The sequence below is a fragment of the Plecotus auritus genome (genome assembly GCF_963455305.1).
Source record: "Plecotus auritus genome assembly, chromosome: 12".
Lineage (NCBI taxonomy): Eukaryota > Metazoa > Chordata > Mammalia > Chiroptera > Vespertilionidae > Plecotus > Plecotus auritus.
The window spans coordinates 42961027-42980707 of record NC_137778.1 but is presented as its reverse complement, the minus strand read 5'-3'; the positions used below and the strand labels follow the sequence as shown (position 1 = coordinate 42980707).

Here is a 19681-nt window from a genome sequence, read left to right as displayed (position 1 = left end):
AGGGAGAGAAACATCAATGATGAGAGAGAATCATGGATGGACTGCCTTCTGCATGCCCTCCACTGGGGATGGAGCCCAAAACCAGGGCATGTGCCCTGACCCGGAATCGAACCCGAGACCTCCTTGTTCATAGGTCGTTGCTCAACCACTGAGCCACACAGGCTGGCCTTACTGGCACTTCTTATCCCTGCTCCGTTTGCTGGCTGCCACCTATTTGCCGCCTCATTTTCCTTCCTATGACAGCTGAGCGCAGTGTTTTTACGTTTAAAGGCAGACACATTAGGGGCTGCATCCCAGCTCATGTCTCCGTGGGTAGAGGAACCTGGGAACAGGGTTTAAGGGCGGAAGGCCTCAGGGCTCCTTCCCTCAAGTGCAGGACTAGGGCTGCCTGGCCGGGGAGGGCTGCCTGAGCTGAGGCCGGCACACTCCTTGCTGCTCCTACCATTCAATGAGGGAGCACCCGGCTCCATGCGGCCTGCGCTCCAGGGCTGGTGCCGGAGCTGCCCTGCAGGCTCTGCCTGCTCCGGGACGTGGCCCCCGGGAGCCCAGCCCAGCGGGGCGGGCGGCAGGTGCTGGACCCGCCCGGACCCAGCGGCGCCAGGACAGCAGGGCAGGGGGATGGGTGTGGACCGGATCCCAGCCCAGAGACGTGAGCGCATCCCCTGCAGGTGCCCAGACGCCCCAGAGCTGCGGGGCGCAGGAGGAGCCAGGGCCCGGGAGGGAGGGAGGGAGAGGGAGGGGGAGGGGGCGCCGGGTCCGGGAGGGAGGGAGGAGGGAGCCAGAGCCCTGGAGGGGGAGGGGGCGCCGGGTCCGGGAGGGAGGGAGGGAGGGAGGAGGGAGCCAGGGCCCGGGAGGGGGAGGGGGCGCCGGGTCCGGGAAGGAGGGAGGGAGGGAGGAGGGAGCCAGGGCCCGGGAGGGGGAGGGGGGGCTGGGGCCGGGGCCCGGAAGAGCCTGGCGTGCGCTGTGGCCCCGCAGGCGGTGTGGCCCGGCCCCGCCCCTGCCCCAGGCCTTTGCCCCGCAGGCCCGGCCCTTCCTCCCGGGGAGCAGCCGGCGGGACGGGGCGGGGGGCCGTGCCGAGGCGGGAACGGCGGGGCGCGGGCGCGGCGGCGGCCGGAGCGGCGGCGGAGGGACCGGCACCGGAAGCGCTGGCGGCGGGGACGGAGGGGACGGCGGGCGGCGCCGCGCGGCAGGGGGCGCGGGGGACCCGGCGGGCACGGCAGCCCCGGGCGCCCGGCCGAGCTGAGCCGCCGGCCCCCGAGCGCGCGGCCGGCCGAGCGGGGCAGGTGAGCGCGGGGCGGGCGAGGACCGGGCGGGGGCGCGAGTGACACGTTGCCGCTCCCGGGCGACGTGCGGGATGTGCGGGCGGAGGAGGAAGGGCCCGGGGGAGGGCACCGCCACGCGTGGGGAGCCGGGGCGAGGGGGCCGGGCGGGGGCGTTCCCCGTGACCCCCGGTGACCCCCGCGCCCGATGGCTCCGCCCACCGTCCCGGGCGCCGCGCTGAGAAGCCGCAGGGGCTGCCGGACATGGTGAGGCTGGTGCGGGGGCCACGGGGTCCGGGCCAGGGGGTCCCGGCCAGGTGAGGTGGGGGGGGGCGGCCAGGTGAGGTGGGGGGGTCCGGCCAGGTGAGGTTGGGGGCCCGGCCAGGTGAGGTCCCGGTGGGGAGGCCGGCCAGGTGAGGTGGGCGGGGGCCGGCCAGGTGAGGTCCCGGTGAGGTGGGGGGCGGCCGGGTGAAGTCTCGGTGGGGGGGTCCAGGCCAGGTGAGATGGTGGGGGGGGGGGCCCGGCCAGGTAAGGTGGGGGGTGGGGCGGCCAGGTGAGGTCCCGGTGAGGTGGGGGGCCGGCCGGGTGAGGTCCCGGTCGGGGGGCGGGATCCCGGCCAGGTGAGGTCCCGGTGGGGGGGCGGTCCTGGCCAGGGGGGCCCCTGTCGGAACCCCCGGGGTGTCTGTGCGGGGAGGAGGCTGTGAGTTCAGGTTCACTTACAGCCGCTGAGCGGCCGCGGCTCCAGTGCAGCGGGAACCTTGGTAACTGGCGGCCTCGCTGAGTGCTTCCTGCTTTCGAGGAGGCTGTTAGGGCGGCACGTGAAAGCGGGGCCAGAGTTAGCCGCTTCGTTTCTGCACTCCTCCGGGCCGGTACGGATGGGACTTGGGGTTCCTCCTCCGTGCCTTCCCTCCCTCGCCCTGGTGAGCTCCGTTCGCCCCTCCAAAGAGAAGGACTCCTGAGCATCCCCGCGGCCAGCGCCCCCCAGCCTGGTCCTCCTGCTGGGCCAGCGCCCCCCAGCCTGGTCCTCCTGCTGGGCCAGCGCCCCCCAGCCTGGTCCTCCTGCTGGGCCAGCGCCCCCCAGCCTGGTCCTCCTGCTGGGCCAGCGCCCCCCAGCCTGGTCCTCCTGCTGGGCCAGCGCCCCCCAGCCCTGGTCCTCCTGCTTGGCCAGCGCCCCCCAGCCCTGGTCCTCCTGCTGGGCCAGCGCCCCCCAGGCCTGGTCCTCCTGCTGGGCCAGCGCCCCCCAGGCCTGGTCCTCCTGCTGGGCCAGCGCCCCCCCAGCCCTGGTCCTCCTGCTGGACCGCTGGGACTCAGCTCTCCACTGCTTGCTCCCACCGCCCCGCGCTGAGTCTGGGAAACTCACCTCCGCTGTGACCTGCACAGGAGCGGGGTTGCCGGACCACCGCTGCCGCCTGCGCCCTCCCGTCCCCCCTCCACGTGCGCACAGCCCAGGCGAGGCCCCCTCTGGTCACTGCTCAGGTGGCTGGGAATAAACCCATGTCATTCAGGGCGGCCTTCAAAGCTGGGAGCTGTCCTTGGCTCCAGGGTCCCTTTCTTTTTTGTATTTTAAATTGTTTTAAAATTCAAAAAAGAAAGAGCGGAGGTGTTATCCCAACCAACCGGAGTAGTGGCTTTGAAATGTCATTTCGAGCCTGGGCCCGCTGCCTTGGCCTGCTCACACCCTCCTTCCTGCCAGGCGGCCTTGCGTGCCACCCCTTCTTATCCGCTCTCCGAAGGCTACCGTTCGTCCAGCGCATTCTTCTTCTCTCGGGTGTTGGGCTTCATGAATCTTACACTTGTTCTGTTTGCGTTGTGCTGTGGTTATTTGAGGAACTCATCCTATGAGAGTATAAGCGGTTTTGTTGTTTATTGACTTCAGAGAGGAAGGGAGAGGGAGCGAGAGATAGAATCATCAATGATGAGAGAGAATCATTGGTCTGCTGCCTCCTGCACGCCCCACATGGGGGATCGGGATCGAACCCCCAACCTGGGCATGTGCCCTGACCGGGAGTTGAACCATGACCTCCTGGTTCATAGGTCGATGCTCAACCACTGAGCCACACTGGCTGAGCTAGAACGTAAGCTTTTTAAGAGAAGTACCTATATCTTTTAAATGCCTTGAGTACTTTAATACTTGAGCACAGTATTGAAGATACTTTAGACTCAATAAATAATTGCATTAAGTCAGAAAGACAGCCAAATTCTCATGGTGCTCCCGGGGGTCAGGATACTCCTGTGTTGTAGTGTAACCTGGTTTCAGACTGTCAGTAACAGCCTTTACTTGAAAGCCCTTTTCTGTTCCCTGTTTTAGTCCTTCATTTGATCCTAGGAGTCAGTTTTTGAGATAATATAGTTATTCTCACTACTGTAGGAGGAGGAAAGTAATTTGCTCTCTGCTCTTCTGAGTTCTTAGCTGAGACCCCTATAATAAAAGACAGATTAACGAGAAAAGCAGAAGTTTATAAACACGCATGCTTAAGGTCAATATGGATGGGCGGCCTAACCTAGGTTTCAGCCCGCTAACAAGCAAGGGCACCCTAAGTCTGCGCTCTCGGTCCTGGGGTCCAGAAACTCGCAGCAATACTGCCGGGCTGACGTCAGAGAACAGAGTCAAGGAGAGCTTCCTGGAGCAGGGCGGGGGGCCCCGGAACCTGCCGCACGCTCGGTGTGAGAGCCTTCTGGAGCCCCGGCCTGCGGCACGCCTGCCCACAATCTTACGCCCGTTCTCACCGGGCACCACCTGGAGGGGCTGGGCGAATGTGTTTGAGTTTAGCCACGTGGACATAATTGAATACGAGGTGCCATCGTTCCCTGTGAGAGTGCCCTGTTGCCCTGCGGAGGCCTGGCCAGACTCTTTCTGGAATTATTTGAGTGACGCGCGTCTTCCACGCGGGAGGATGCGCCCCAGGAAGAAACAGATCCTGTTTGTCTCGTTCATGGTTGTGTATCCGCAGGAAGTGCCTATGAAATACGGACGGCAGGTGTGAGATCCTACTGTTTACTGCTGCCCCAGTCTCCTTAGTCCGAGCCTTTACTAGGGGCTGTGGCTCGCGGGCCCCCCCGTCTCCACTCCCGCCTGCTCTGTGGGGCACGGGCAACTGCTGCCTTGGGCTGCGTGGCAGGAAACCAGTCGGAAGCGGTGGGCAGGAGAGGCAGGTGGGCGAGGAGTCCCTGCGACAGGTGGTCTTCCCAGTCCTTGGCTGGACAGAAAGTACAAACCGAACACTTCGTAATCTAAGAATGAAAATGTAAATGTGATACGATTATAGAGCTGAAGGAATATTGATTTTAACAATGTGTGATGCAAATTCCACAGACTATGAAAGAGCAAGGTAAAAATTAACTCGCAGAAAGTTGACATTATGGTATATAAACAGTCTCCTGATACCTGGAGGAAGAAAGGGCGGGAGAAACAAGGAAAAGTTGTCTAATGCCAACGGTTCTAGGGCCGTAAACCCGTAAAGATTAGAGTCGGGCGTGGCAGTGGGCAGGGTTACACTTTCCTCTGAGCACTTAAGAGGGAACCGAGTTCGTGGAAGGGTTTGTTTCCATCCTAGAGGGAAAGTAGAATATGCCCATAGTGTGAATGACCTGGCTCACTTCTTGCACTTTTATGAAAAATAAGATTTGGGGTTTCCCCAGCACTGCCATGGATTCCAGCGACAAGGTACGCTTGCCCCTTTTTGAGGAGCTGGTCTCCTTCGAGGTCTCTGGCCAGCTTGTCTTCTTCGCCTTCCAGCGTCTCCTGCTACTGGCTTCAGTGTTCGGTCCAGAGCAGAACGAATGGGGTGGGACGTACATACTGCATCCTGTTTGCGGCCTGATGGCTCTTACTGGCTTTTTTAATATATCAGTTTGTTTTTTCCAGTATGGTTTTTAATATATAAGTTTATGTTTTTTGTTCACTTGCCCTGTTTGATTTGTTTCTCAGGCAGATGCAGATAAAACAATGTCTGCGAACCTCAAATACCTTTCCTTGGGGGTCCTGGTCTTTCAGACCACCAGCCTGGTTCTCACCATGCGCTACTCCAGGACTTTAAAGGAGGAGGGGCCTCGGTACCTGTCCTCCACGGCCGTGGTTGTGGCTGAGATTCTGAAGATAATGGCCTGCATCTTATTAGTCTACAAAGACAGCCGTAGGTATCCAGGTTTTTGTTTGTAAGTCATTGACATTTATTTAATTGTTTGGTATTATTTGTATACTAGAGGCCTGGTGCACGAATTCGTGCAGGGGTGGTGTCCCTCTGGGTGGCCCGCAGGGATTGGCCGAAACCCGCAGTCCAACGCCGCCTGCAACTTCCTGCAGCTCCTACCTGCTGCTCCCGCTCCTCCCGGCCCCACTGCCTGCCGCGGGCTCGCGCCCCATCAGTCCCCATCAGGAGAGCCTTGCGCTGCTGCCGTGCTTGCCAGCCATGAGCCCTGCATCTGGTGCCCTCCCAAGGGGAGTGGCCTGCGGGATCGGGCTGAAACCGGCTCTCCAACATCCCCCGAGGGGTCCCGGAATGCGAGAGGACGCAGGCCAGGCTGAGGGACCCCACCGGTCCACAATCGAGCCGGGGAGGGACCACAGGAGGGCTCCAGGGCGTGTCCGGCCCATCTTCCTCAGTCCCAATCGGCCGGACCCCAGCAGCAAGCTAACCTACCGGTCGGAGCATCTGCCCCCTGGTGGTCAGTGCACATCAGAGCGACTGGTCGACCAGTTGACTGTCTGCTCCCTGGTGGTCAGTGCACGTCATAGCGAGTGGTTGAGCAGCCTTAGCATATCATTAGCATATTACACTTCACTTTGATTTGTGGGTTGGTTGTTCTGCCATTCGGTCTATTTGCATATTACCCTTTTATTATATAGGATGACATATATGTAAATACATGTTGGTAACTACACATTTGAACACTACTGCATTATCTAATACTCTAGTATTAAGAACATTTCAATATTTGTCGTTTTATTAAGACTGCTTTTTTTTTTTAACTGATTTTTTAGAGAGAGGGGATGGGAGAGGGAGTGAGAAAGAAACATCCATGTGAGAGCAAAACATATATCGGCTCCCTCCTGCACGCCCCCCACCAGAGAGAGAACCCGAAACCCAGGCACGTGCCCTGATCGCGAATGGAACGGGCCACCTTTCTGGGCACGGGACAGCACCCCACCGGAGCCACATGGCCGGGGCTCGGGGACCAGTAGAAGGGTGTACGGATAATGCTGTTCTGAATATGCTTCCTGATAATACTTAACATTTGAAAACGTAGCCTCGTTAAAGGTGTAGCTTAGACCTAAAGTATCTTAACATGTAGCCCAGTACCCTGTTTTCACGAGAGAGAAGGCAGGCCTGGAGGGAGGGTACGAAGTACCCAGTCGCCCCCTGCCTGACGTCCCTGCTTCACGTTTCCTCTAGAGTGTAGCCTGAGGGCACTGAACCGAATGCTGCGCGATGAAATCCTGAACAAGCCTATGGAAACCATCAAGCTGGCCATTCCGTCCGGCATCTACACGCTTCAGAACAACCTGCTCTACGTGGCGCTGTCCAATCTGGACGCAGCTACCTACCAGGTGCCCAAGGCGCATTCCTCACGGTCCTCTTCACCAGCAGACCCTCGGCCGTGACTCTCTCACATCGCTGTCTCTCTTCCAGGTCACGTATCAGTTGAAAATTCTTACGACGGCGCTGTTCTCTGTGTCCATGCTGAGCAAAAAGCTGGGTGTGTACCAGTGGCTGTCCCTGGTGATCCTGATGACCGGAGTGGCTTTTGTACAGGTAACTGTTCCACATCCGCACACCTGTCATCGTAGCGCAGTTCCACTGCCTTCTCTGCTGCGCAAGGACAGGGTGGCTCTGCTGCCTGGTGAAGCGAGTCAGCGCTTATTCTCACCCCTGAGATCTTCTGAGAGCTTCCTGTGAGCGATACACCGGGGCGGTCACTGGTGCTCAGAAACGTGTGAAACCCCAATGGTCTCACCAGCCAATTAGGGAGTAGGACACTGCGGTGTGGAAAGGAAGCTCATGTCCAGCGGTCCCCAGGAGCGTCGGAGGTGACGGACACGCTCTCCCGCCACCAGCGCCCGAGACCATTCCTTCCGCTCTTCGCCCTCCGTTCTCACGGTTCCTCACTGGTTTCCTCCGGGTCCCCTTGCTTGGCACCGCCTTTGAGGGCCTGGTCCGTGGGAGGCTCGTGACTTCTTTAGTTATGTCCTTATTTGTGGAGATCCCGTCATTTGGAGCTTTCATTAGCACGGCGTGCGCGAGGCTCCTGGCTGGCTGCCAGCTGCTCTGGCTGTCACAGGCGGTGTCAGATTTGTGTGTCGAACCCCTGCTGGGCATCATGGCTGGGCTCTTCAATCGGTGATAAGCGAACGTGACCTCCCCGCCCCACTGCTGTCTGTCCTGCCGTCCCTCTTACTCAGCCGGGCTGGGCCTGGCCCCTCCCTTCTGCCCGGACGTCCAGGAAGCCCCCGCCGTCCCCTGCTCCCCCAGCTCTGTCCTGCCGCCTGCACAGCGCTGCCCCGCTCCTGCCTCTTTCTCATGTGGTCGTTTGGCTCCCCCAAAGCACTATCGTGGTGGGCTAAAAAGGATATTTTTCCTTCAGGCCTACCTGCCCCCCACATTCAGCCTCCACGCAGTCACCACTGTGGTCTGTCCAAAAACAAATCCTACCCCGTCACGTTCCTGCCACTCAGCGGCCCCTCGGCACTTTCCCAGAGTGAAGTGTGTGTGCACCTTGACTAAATCTTTTCCACGTTCATTTTAAACGGGTTCAACCCAGGAGCGCTGAGGGCAGGGTGCAGCCCCGGTGGTGGATGGTGAGCAGGGCCGGGGTGCCAGCAGGGCCTGGATACAGGGGAAGGCCGGGGTGCAGGGGAAGGCCGGGGTGCAGGGGAAGGCCGGGGTGTAGGGGAAGGCCGGGGTGCAGGGGAGGGTCGGGGTGCAGGGGAAGGCCGGGTGCAGGGCAGCCCCAGGCTCCCGTAGCTACTCCACACTTCACACTCGAAGTCTCGGCGGCCGCGGGGCTTGGAGAGGCTGCTCCGAGCGCTGCAATTAGTCCCTTCCTCTTCCTCGGGTCGGCTCTGAGGTTAGAGTCGACAGGGATGGCGCGGTGGGGTGTATAACCTCTCTATGGCTGTCTCTCAGAAGCCCTCTGCAGCCCCAGGGCAGCCGTGCTGGCACCGTCCTTCGGGCTGAGCTGGCCCTGTGCACGGGGGCTGTGCGGGGATTGAACTGCGTTGTGTTCCTTCGCCCAGTGGCCCTCGGATGCCCAGGAGCTGGACGCGAAGGCGCTGTCGGCTGGCTCGCAGTTCGTGGGGCTCATGGCCGTGCTCACGGCCTGCTTCTCCAGTGGCTTCGCTGGGGTGTACTTTGAGAAAATCCTAAAAGAAACCAAGCAGTCGGTGTGGATCAGAAACATTCAACTGGGTAAGTCTGACGTATTTTCTAATGTGCTGTTTTACGGTGGTTACATGGTTACATTTAAAGATTTCTATAGCCTTTCATGAGACGTGCTGTGGATCCAAGTATCTGGCAAGGTTTGGGCGCTTTAAAAAGGTTGTATTTTAAATGAATGCCTTGTACTCAAGAACGTGGGGTTTGAGGTCTGTGACGTGAGGTGGGTGGAGGCTGTTTCTGTCCTCAGCATTTGGCGCCTGAATAAGTAGCCACAGTGGCTGCGTTTTCCCCGGAAGATGTTGCAAGTAACATATGGATTTCCTCTCCTGTAAAATGATCTTACAGGGCTTGCTATGTTGCTCCGAGGATTAGAGAGAGAACACATGTGAAGTGTTGGGGATAAATGCCTTGCACACAGTAGGCCCTGATGTCAGCTGTTGCCATTCAACATGCAAATATCAGAGGAGAGAGAGAGATAGTCAAGGTTTGTGTGAGTTGCCCCAGATTTCCTTGAATTATAAACGAAACATGGAATCAGTTCAGAATGATGATTCTGTGGAACCTCATGGAATTCTGTTCATTGCTCTGACCTCACACACAACCCAGTGGTGAGCTGGCTGAGGTCTTGAAAGGACACACCGGTCAGTACAGAGCTTGGAATCACAAACCATGAATTACAACGCTGTAGCATTTTTCAAACGCGCAGATTGATATAACCTGTTGGTCTCCGTTTGGGAGTGTTAACACCGTTTAAGTAGATAAAGTCAGCGATGCACCACTCCACACCGGCAGGGGAGTGTCGCTTCCGCTGGGCTCGCAGAAGCTCGGGAAGACAGGCTGTCATTTCCGCTTTGGTTCCATTGTAGAATGGGGTGTGGAGAAGGCTGGCTAGTCATTGCCAAGGGCTCACCTAGTGCAATGGTCAAGGTCGTGTCTCCAGGCCGCGGTGGGGACCCAGTCCTGAGCCCATCCCTTAGCTGTTGCGTGAGCCCAGCATGTTTACTTAGCATCTCTGGTCCAGTTTCTCCAGCTGTGAAATGGACGAGACTGTCTACCCCGTAGGTTTGTTGTGAGTTCACACGCGTAAATCACCCAGAACAATTCGTGTTGTATGTGCATTTCATGTTATCGTCCATACAATGGACAACTATGCAGCAGATAGGAAGAAGGCAGATCTGCACATACTGTACCTCTGTACCCTCCACATCTGGTGCCCCTTGGCCCTTACCCAGTGTTGTTGTTCTAAGAGGAGGCCGGGGCCCGTGCGAGGACTGATCTCTGCAGCATGCCCGTGTTACCTTCGCGCTCAGAACGAGACACACTAGAAGGCTGGAGTTGGCATAAACGCGGTTTTGGAAGGATGACTGCCCTCCCCGCCAGTCCCCTCCGTGGAACACGTTGGTTCCTTACGGCTTCATCGAAACTGCTGCCCTGCGCCTGCGGCTCATTTCCTAAAGGCGGCCCTGAGGGTGTCTGTGTGCCCCCTAACTCCACTCCCGTGGAGGTTGGGAACCTCTGAGGTCAGGGTCCTGGGCAGCCCTGCGGCAGGAGGGGGGTGGGCGCCGTCAGTGAGGCACCCTGCTGTCCTGGGTGACCTTCCCCCCGGAGGCCTCGCTGCCCGCGACTGGCTCTCTTAGCGCCGATTTTCCGTTATTACTCACTGACCCTTCACAGCTTCCTGGTAAGGAAGGAAAGGTGCGTGCCACACACATGAGCGCATATGCCTGCAGGTGCATGTGACTATAGGAAAGTCTGTGTCTGGCTGCAGGAAGGCGCAGATGCACTGACATATGCCCAAAGCGAGCATTTTCCAAATCTGCGGGGGGACAGCGTGGATCCATGTGATTTCTGCATTGTGCTGTGTTAATGCTCCGAGGTTAGACCGGTCACCACTGCTCCTTCCTATCCTCGTGTCTTCCTCTTACATTCATGGCACTGCGTGCACGTTTGTTAAATTACACGGATGTCCCAGTAAAAAGTGTAAAAGAATAGAATCACTCCGAGTGGCCAGGCCCTCTCCCACATGTGACGTAGCCTCGTTTCGCAGGTTTCTTTGGGAGCATATTTGGATTGATGGGCGTGTACGTCTACGACGGGGAGCTGGTGTCACAGAACGGGTTTTTCCAGGGATACAACCGGCTGACCTGGGCAGTTGTTGCTCTTCAGGTAAAGCATTTACTTCCCTATGTGACGCTAATGCGCTTGCTCTAATGCAGAGGATCAGAGGGGTGCAATGAGCTGGCATAAGGGGGCGGGTCCCCCTGACCGCGCTCAGCCCCCCAGGAAGTGGCTGTGAAGAGGGGCGGGGGTAGGGGCTCCAGGCCTTCACTTGAACCGGAGGAGATGCCACGGGAGAACAGGAGGCTGGAGCCGGGCAGATAGAACTTCCCGTTTCTCTGCCATCACACAGGAAGGCGGTGGTCACCCATCAGCGCAGGAAGCAGGGCCAGAGGTGCAGCTGGGGACCGCGCGTCCCTCCTGTGGTTACATGTCGGCTCAGTTTATGCCCTGAGAGGGTTCAGGCTGAGCAATTCCATCTCCAGGCCTCTCCCCAGCCCGGGAGGTAGGAGACGCAGCTGCAGGTCCTGCCTCGCAAAGCCGCTCGGAGGAGCGAGGGTCCCTGTGGGAGGTGGTCAGGGAGGCCAGGGAGCTGGGCCGCGAGAGCAGGAAGGATGCTCTGTCTAACACAGAAGGAGACGAGGGCGAGTGCACGTTCAGAGAAGCCGTGTAGACAGGAAGTCAGGAGAGTTCCGTGCGACGGCTTTGACCTTGGAGAGGAAGCCCTCTGCCCTTAGGAAGTGGCTGTGAGACAGAAAGGATGGGACCGCCGGGCTGAGGGACCCACAGGCGTGAGTAGGAGAGAGAGCATTGGGAGACGGGACGCAGACATCCCTGCGGTGATCGGGGCCTCTGCTGACTTCCTCCCTAAGGCTCTGTCCCTCCCTGTGGCGAAGTGAGGCTCCAGGCGCAGGGGAAGCGGTCCCCGTGGCCTGGCAGGAGGGAGACTGCGAGGATGGCCACACCCCTGCTTACTAGCCACAGTGGAGTCTGAGGGGTTTGGTAGGCGTTTCTCTCTGCTCCTAAAGAAAGAGCACGGATAAAACTGCTTTAGGAAAGTGATTGAGAGCAATGAAAGGTGGGTTGGATGGGGAGAAACGGGGCGGGGCGGGGGGGAGTGAGTGAAGTTAGGAAGCCATGAGATCTGGCCAGGGTAACTCTCAGGTGACTGGCCAGGGTAACTCTCAGGTGACAACGGCATTCTTACTCAAAGGGAAACACCGCACCAGCTGGCAAGCAGCCTTCCACCCCTGTCTGCACTGTGCTGCTTGCACTAACTTGGGTGAGGGCCGATACTTGATTGGTGATCTGATCGGACTCGTTATAACGCCGCAGGTTACACTGGGGGTCACTTTGTCAGACAGCCTCGGAAATGAGGGCTCCGGAACAAAACCCAGGAAGGAGGCCACTGGGTGGAAGAGGGTCTAATGGAAACCACTCACTAGTTGGGGTTAAGTTTGTGGGACAAAAGCTTAAAGCTCCACTGAGTAATGACATCGTTTTGAAAGCAGTTTCATATCTGTTTGTTTTTAAAAACAATCTTTTAACACTTCCGCAGGCACTCGGAGGCCTTGTAATAGCCGCTGTTATAAAGTATGCAGATAATATTTTAAAAGGATTTGCAACCTCTTTATCCATAATATTATCGACACTGATATCCTACTTTTGGCTACAAGATTTTGTGCCAACCAGGTAACATCTTTTCTTTAAATCTCCAAAAGTACAGGAAATAAGGATTTTTCTTCCGATCTGGTCTGAAAAATGTTGTTCTGTTACAGCTTTTGAAGAATCTTGGAAAGGTCATGAGGGTTCCTTTTAGCTCTCTTTTTAAAAAGGGTTCAAATTATGTGCACGAAAATATCTTCCCCTGGAAACGTCTTTATACAGATTTGGCTGACCAGGAGTCCCGATAGATCTGAATGGGGTTTTTCTCCCGGAGGAACAGTCATATAGAAGTCATATTTAACAGTTCATTGGCCTTATAAAGTCATAAAGTAAGCCAAAAAATGACATTTAAAAATTTTTGAAGCTTTCATTTTCTTGAACGTACATGTCAAAAGTTAGGATTGGTATTCTAGCTTATGTCCAGTTTAAGGTCCAATACCAGTTTAAGTTCATTTCCAATTCATAGTAAGGGATCGTATTTATGGATAAAATAAAGAAAGCAAGGGTCCCTGCATTGAGTCTTATTTTCTTTTCAAGAGCATCCTAAAAAATTGGTCCTGAGTTTTGCTGATTATACCTTGGATTTTAAGCTGAAATTGACTTTGGTTTGAAAAGAGTGTCAATTTCCCTTTACAGTTTCACATCTTAAAAAAAATGAGGTCTTATTCAGTGTATTGCAGGCACAAGGCATAGTAAGATGAAAAACATTTAGACATCTTTGCTTTGGGGGACAGTACAGTGAGGAGGAGGAGGAGGAGCGAGCTGGAGCCAGAACCGGAGCTCTGCACCCCGCTTCTCGAGGAGTGGTGGGGCTGTGAGCAGGTGACTTCACCTCGCTGCCTTCCGTTTCTCCTCGTGTTGGAAAGGGGGCGCGATGCCGCCGCTTCCTCGCGGTGGTTGTGAGAACGGAGAGAGAAGGCATGTGGACACAGCGGGGTGGCTGGGAGGCAGCGAACACAGGCTGGGTTCACCCGGTACCGGAGCATGTCCCCAGCCAACTTGCTAGAGTAAAGAACGAGAGGAACTTGTTTGCTTTTGATCTGATTTTGTCTTTTTCCTTTTCTCTTCTGTTTAGTGTCTTCTTCCTTGGAGCCATCCTCGTAATAGCAGCCACTTTCCTGTACGGCTATGACCCCAAGCCCGCAGGCAATGCCACCCGAGCGTAGCGAGCGCTGCGCTCACGGCTCGCAGCGTGCCGGGTCGGCGGGAAACCCGCGGGACTGCTCAGACCCCGGAAGGTGTCGCGCCGCTCTGCATGCTGTCCGCATGGCTGGGAAACACGAACGATTCGGCTAACGTGTGTGTATATGTAACAGAACGCCTATCGCATCTAGAGAGCCAAGCTAGAAAGCATTGCCGGGTTGGAATCGCGGCAGGGAGCTGGAGATCCGAGGTGAGAGGGACCGGCCGTTCGGGTCGCCGCAGGGTGGCCTGTGCTCTCTGCCAGAGCGCACGCAGCGAGCGTCAGCAGCCACTTCTGCAGACGAGCTCCTTCCCTCCGCTCGGGGTCTGTGTGCCCGCCCCTGGACAGGTCAGCACCCGGCGGGAGAGTCAGGGTTCGACAGTGCTAACCATTGCCCGTAAAGCTGTGAGGACGTGGAAGGACGGCCTGAGAAACCCTTTCGCGCCCCCGAGATTTCTGTATTTATACAAAAGAGTGGCAAACACGCGATCGCTCGATGTTGTTCACCTACATAAAAGCTGGTGAGGTGCCCTTCTGGGTGTGGCTTGTCAGAGTGCAAGGCAGAGTCCACATTCACATTCCACGGGGAGAAACACACCCATTTCTCCATCCGCCTGTCAGGGCTTCCAGCGCCTCGGAAGCGTCCCCGCTCCGTGCGGGTGGCCCTGGGCCCTTGGGTGCTGGCGGAGCGGCCCTCACCACCTGCTGCTTTCCTGTAAACCACATCAGTCTTTAGGATTGCTTTAGCTGAGTCCCCGTGTGCTCCCTTAAAGTCTTACTATGTCCTCTAAAGGGATCACATACTCATTCAGTAACTTACAATAAAATAATTCTTGCCTAGTATCTCCATTTGGAGACTTTTGAACTATCAGAGCATGAACTGTGCACATGAGGACGTTTTTAATGAGTATTTTACTCATTGATCGGTAAACTCTACAACTGTTGACAAAAACAACCACCGAAGTAGGACTGACATCAAGGAATTGAGACCAAAACGACTTTCCTTGGAGACATTCCAGGTGGCCACGGTATCACCTGATATCAAAGGCGCTCCGACTTACACCCAAGGCCGCTCGGCGCTTCCCAGGCGCTCCCACCCGGTCCCGGGGGCTCTGAGTCCCCGGGGCCCTGAGCGCGGGAGGCGGGAGGCGGAGGCGCTGGCTCCCTGTGCTGCTGACACGGGTGTCTTTTCCCTTTGCTCAGCGCCGCAGGTGAAGTGGCAAAGTGCCCGAGTTATTTACCGGGTGGTACAGGGGGAGACCAAGCAGAAGAGACGAGAGGCCGTGGTGGGCAAAATACTTCCTGAAGTTGGAATGTGGGTTTATTTATTGACGCCAGGATCACCAGAGAGTAGAATTATTTTACTTTATGTTTTTCATCAGACTTAATATATTTTTAAAGTTTCCTGTTCTAATCGTATAAAAACTAGAAGGTCACTGTAATGGACTTTGCTAAATGTTATTGACTTCTTCTCTCTCCACTACTTCATTCATTACAAAAAATACGCTAATTCATGGGAGGAAAGTGCCAACTGATAGTTCTGTGAAAACTAAGAACGTGGTATTTGGGAATAGAAGTTGAGATGCCGCATGAGGTTGTTCCCTCGCCGAGATGGGGTCACAAGCACAGAATTGGGCTCAAAATAGTATTTTCCAAACTTGGGAGCTTGTCGCCAGCAGGCGTGGCTCTTTCTTGGTTGATGCAAGCCTGGTCTCTTCAGGGCACAGCTGCCTGGTCCTTCGGAGTTTAAATGTGTGCGAAGTCACAGAGTCCTTCCAGGGCCTGCTGGTGACTCCAGACGGGCCCCGAGGAGATGTTCTTGGAGCTGGCTTAGGTGTTCGGTGACCAAGCGAAGGTCCCGGTCAGGCTGAGTGTGTGTTCAGTAACCACCACCCGTCGAGGGGTGCTTTCAGACGAACAGCATTCACACTCACATCTGTGACCTCCTGCGAAGCGAAACCCAGTCTCAGATGCTGAGAACTCAAGACTAAATACTGTAGGAAGACGTGCGTTCAGCCCATAGGAAGTAGTGGTCAGGTAATTACAGTCATTCATATGTGCTCACAATTAATTAATCGTTAATTCAGGTACGGTCTGTTCCTATTTTAACATTTCAAAAAGTAACCCAGGAGCGTGATTGGATGTCAGATATGCTATCTACAGTGATGATATATTTTCAGGTGTCCAAAATAACACAATTTTCAAGATTCCTAACTAAGTTTATAAAATTATAATCAAGAGTTGTAAGAAAGGAGAAAGTAGCCTAAAGTATATTTTCAAAGCAAGTTTTATTTTGCTTTTCTAGTCAGTTTGAAAATGTTATTAGAGATTGGTTTTAGTTTATACTTTTTAATCCCTAAAGAAATAGTTACATTTGAGAAGATGAACCTTTATTCCAGATCATGTCATATATAGGGTGGCCCCCCAAAATGTATACACACACACACTGAGTAATTATAAAGGCAGTGTTTATTAAAATACATTTCATGCCCGGCCAGCGTGGCTCAGTGGTTGAGTGTTGACCTATGAACCGGGAGGTCATGGTTCAATTCCTGGTCAGGGCACAGGCCCGGGTTGCAGGCTCGATCCCCTGTAGGGGGCATGCAGGAGGCAGCCGATCAATGATTTTCTCTCATCATTGATGTTTCTCTCTCTCCCCCTCTGCCTTCCTCTCTGAAATAAATAAAAATATATTGAAAAAAATAAATCCATTTCATTTTCACAATTGAGCTCTCAGCTGTTAAAGTGTGTAAGCACTTTTTGGGACACCCTGTGTATGCAGACATGCCATTTTCTTGTGTGTGGCGTGGGTTTTAATACAATAAAAGCCTTATTGTATTAAATCCTTTATGACAACTCCTTGATTATTTAAATTCTTATACTTTTTAAAGTTTACTCCACTACTTTGTTCATTATAAAAAATATGCTAATTCATGGGAGAAAAGTGCCAATTGACAGTTCTATAAAAATTAAGAACATGGTATTTGGGAACAAAAGTCTGAAATGCCACATGAGGATGTTTCCTTGCCGAGATGGGATCAGTCCTGTGAAAAGTGACGTGGAGGTGGTGTAGGCTGTTTCACGGAGGATGCAGAATCTACACGGTTACATCCACTTATATTGAATGCCACGTTTCATAGAAGGAGGGGTGGTTTGATATGTAAACTAGATTGTAAGGAGACAGACTCTGAAAGGAAATGAACTTTGTGCTCAGTAGACCTAGTTAATGCTGACTGTTCTTAAGAATGGGCATACTTTTCCTGCTTACCAAATTATTAGACTTCTACAATGTGTCCTATTGTCATTCAACTGAGTTTCTTTTATTTTTTTTAAATATATTTTATTGATTTTTTACAGAGAGGAAGGGAGAGGGATAGAGAGTTAGAAACATCAATCAGCTGCCTCCTGCACACCTCCCACTGGGGATGTGCCCGCAACCAAGGTACATGCCCTTGACCAGAATCGAACCTGGGACCTTTCAGTCCGCAGGCCGACGTTCTACCCACTGAGCCACACCGGTTAGGGCCAACTGAGTTTCTTTTAAAAACAGGGTTTTGCATTGCTCACTTTCATCGTTACCATATGTCATCACATGTGGATGCGTGCTGTCTGTCCGGGGTTACAGAAGCCGGTTGGCTCTGTGGAGTCACGTGATCGACCTGTAGGACATGTAGCACATTCAGAGTCTTTACGGACCAAAGACAGAGCACCTTCATCACAACCTGTTCTGTGCCTGGCTTCGCCCGAATCCCTGACTGTTCCCTGGAGGCTCTGACTGTGACTCACAGCTTTGGGCTCTGAGGAAATTCGGTGTTTTAAGAACAACCAATCCGCTGTGTTGGCTGTCTCAGCATTTGCTCAGGACCCCTTACCCAGCAGGCTGTTCGGGTGGGTGCCCTGTACAAACACTGGTGGCGGCCTGACGGGCTCACAGGCTGTTGGGTGGGTGCCCTGCACAGGCTCGGGAGGGGTGGGGGGTGGGGGGGGACAGAACCGACTAAGGAATCGCCCAGTCCTCCGGCACTGCGCTCCTCCGACCTGGACAGTCGGATGGAACTGTCATGCTTTCGCTTTATCTCTTATGAGATATCATTTACTGTGATTTAAACAACATTTTACAGTAATTTGGGTTCTGAGTTTGTCTGTATGTCTCTGTATTTTATTTGTTTAGAAAGATTCTTTTGGGCTTGGGAATGTAATTTGTATGTTTAAATTTTGATGACATAATTCAAAGAAATATATAAACTGGCCTTTTGTTAAATGGCTTTTTAAATGGACAGACTTCGTTGTCCTTTTTTTGTACCCGGTTACCCACTTAGTGGGCTGGTGAAAGTGGGTCATTTTCACTGTCAGCGACGTAAACGTCTGTGTTCCCTGGCTCCCCACTCCCATGTCAGACATGACCCGTGAGTTGCCCCCATTCTGTGCCAACAGCGACCCCACACCTTCCCCGCCTCTCCGGGTCCCGGCCCCACAGGTGACCTCTCCTGGCACAGGCTCAACCCCAAGAGACTGGGTCTCACTCACCCGAGCCCCGACGTCTCTCCTCCCGTGGTGAGGCCAGCCCACCTAGGGAAGGGTTTTGTCTCAAATTTATTCTCTCTTCGCTAGCCTCAGGGTTGGGTGATTACCGTAACTAGGACGGATCTTCTTCGTAATTTGAATATAATTGTTTCTTCCATGGCTCTCAGCTCAGTGCACAGAGGTCAAATGATAAGCCACATACAGGGTTTCATTTGCACCTCTACCACTGGAGTAACCTTGTACAAAATGCTTCATCTTCAAAGATGGCTAAAATAAGAATATCAGACTTTTTTAATGTATAATTTTCTTTGGTATCTTCTCATGAAAAGCACTTATTTAAATTTGGGGGGGGGGTAATGGGAATATTTCTTTTGTTGAAAGTATTGAAAAACTAAATAAGTAAAAGAAAATGTCCACCTGGAAAAAAAAAAAAAGGAAGTACTGTCTACCCCAGTTCTTGAGTCCCGGGGCCATGCAGACACACCTGGGAGTCTAAACCTTATCGAAGCGACTGCTGTTCCCGTCAGAGAGTGACACGGTGGCCGTCCGAACGGTCTTTCTGCCTGTCCTTCCAGCGCCTTCCTTCACAGCCGGCCGTGTGCGCACCCACTCCAGAGAGGAAACAGCCCACGGGAGAGATCAGTGGGAAGCGTCCCCAGGTCTGATCGGGTGAGACGATTCATCCGCAGACCAGGACTCACGGGAGCGGTGTGACCCGCAGTCCGCTCATCACAGAGGAGCCACAGACCAGGAGCAGCCGCAGGCAGACGGCGCGAGTCCGCGGGGCACCAGGCGCGGGAGCGCTGCCAGCCGACAGCCCCACGCTGCGGCGCCCACGTTTCCCTGGCAGCTTTGCTCCTGGCATCACCGACGGGTGCTTTGCCCACGTGGTGGACTCACGCTAGCCCTGCCCCTCTCTGGAGATCTGGGTCCAGGGACGCCCCCTCCCAGAGTCACCTTGTGAGCATAAGTTACCAGCTGTCATCTGGGGGGCCGCCAGAAGTCACAAGACACCCCATCGCCTGGGCCCCCTCAAGACCAGCTCCCTTACGCAGGGACTATGCATCGCTGTACGTTCCCCGGGACTAAGGAGGGAGCCACAGCAATGACAGCTGTTCATAGAGGCCTTTCATGATACACTGTCATTTTTTTAAAATACGGAACACTTCATGAATTTGCATGTCATCCTTGCGCAGGGGCCATGCTAATCTCTGTATGGTTCCAGTTTTTAGTGTATGTGCCGCCGAAGCGAGTACTACACTGTCATTTTTTAAAAATATATTTTTACTAGAGGCCCCATGCACAAAATCTGTGCAGGGGGCTCGGCCCTTGCAGCCTGGTTTCGATGCGAAGGTCATTCCGCTGTTCGGTCTAATTAGCATGTTAGCTCGTTATTCTATAGGATTGATTTCAGAGGAGAAGGGAGAGGAAGAGGTAGAAACATCAGTGATGAGAGTCATTGATCGGCTGCCTCCTGCACGCCCCCCACTGGGGGTCGAGCCCATGACCCAGGCATGTGACCCTGACTGGAATTGAACCCGGGACCCTTCAGTTCTCAGGCCAATGCTCTATCCACTGAGCCACACCAGGTAGGGCTACACTGTCATTTTTAATTT

The 19681-nt window shown here is 54.7% G+C and overlaps 1 protein-coding gene across 4 annotated transcripts; it reads left to right on the top strand.

Annotated features, from left to right (window-relative positions):
- The first annotated feature begins 603 nt into the window (after positions 1 to 603).
- On the top strand, positions 604 to 17818 carry SLC35A3 (solute carrier family 35 member A3). Of its 4 annotated transcripts, none has more exons than XM_080648165.1 (8): positions 604 to 668; positions 5188 to 5392; positions 6653 to 6807; positions 6890 to 7012; positions 8494 to 8665; positions 10683 to 10801; positions 12252 to 12385; positions 13434 to 17818. In XM_080648165.1, the coding sequence occupies exons 2-8, from the start codon at positions 5206 to 5208 to the stop codon at positions 13522 to 13524; spliced, it is 981 nt and encodes a 326-aa protein (XP_080504291.1). In that variant the 5' UTR covers positions 604 to 668; positions 5188 to 5205; the 3' UTR covers positions 13525 to 17818. The 4 variants fall into 4 exon arrangements, with proteins under 4 accessions (XP_080504291.1, XP_080504290.1, XP_080504289.1 ...); XM_080648164.1 differs by lacking the exon at positions 604 to 668 and adding an exon at positions 1150 to 1283; XM_080648163.1 differs by lacking the exon at positions 604 to 668 and adding an exon at positions 1486 to 1526.
- Positions 17819 to 19681: the final 1863 nt, after the last annotated feature.

What these genes read in the sequence shown, in the direction of transcription:
- SLC35A3 (XM_080648162.1), top strand. Translation starts at nt 3,728, where the DNA reads ATGCTTAAGGTCAATATGGATGGGCGGCCTAACCTAGGTTTCAGCCCG. An exon ending in ATTAGTCTACAAAGACAGCC is followed by an intron (nt 5,393 to 6,652) that starts GTAGGTATCCAG and finishes CGTTTCCTCTAG; the next exon opens with AGTGTAGCCTGAGGGCACTG. An exon ending in TGGACGCAGCTACCTACCAG is followed by an intron (nt 6,808 to 6,889) that starts GTGCCCAAGGCG and finishes TCTCTCTTCCAG; the next exon opens with GTCACGTATCAGTTGAAAAT.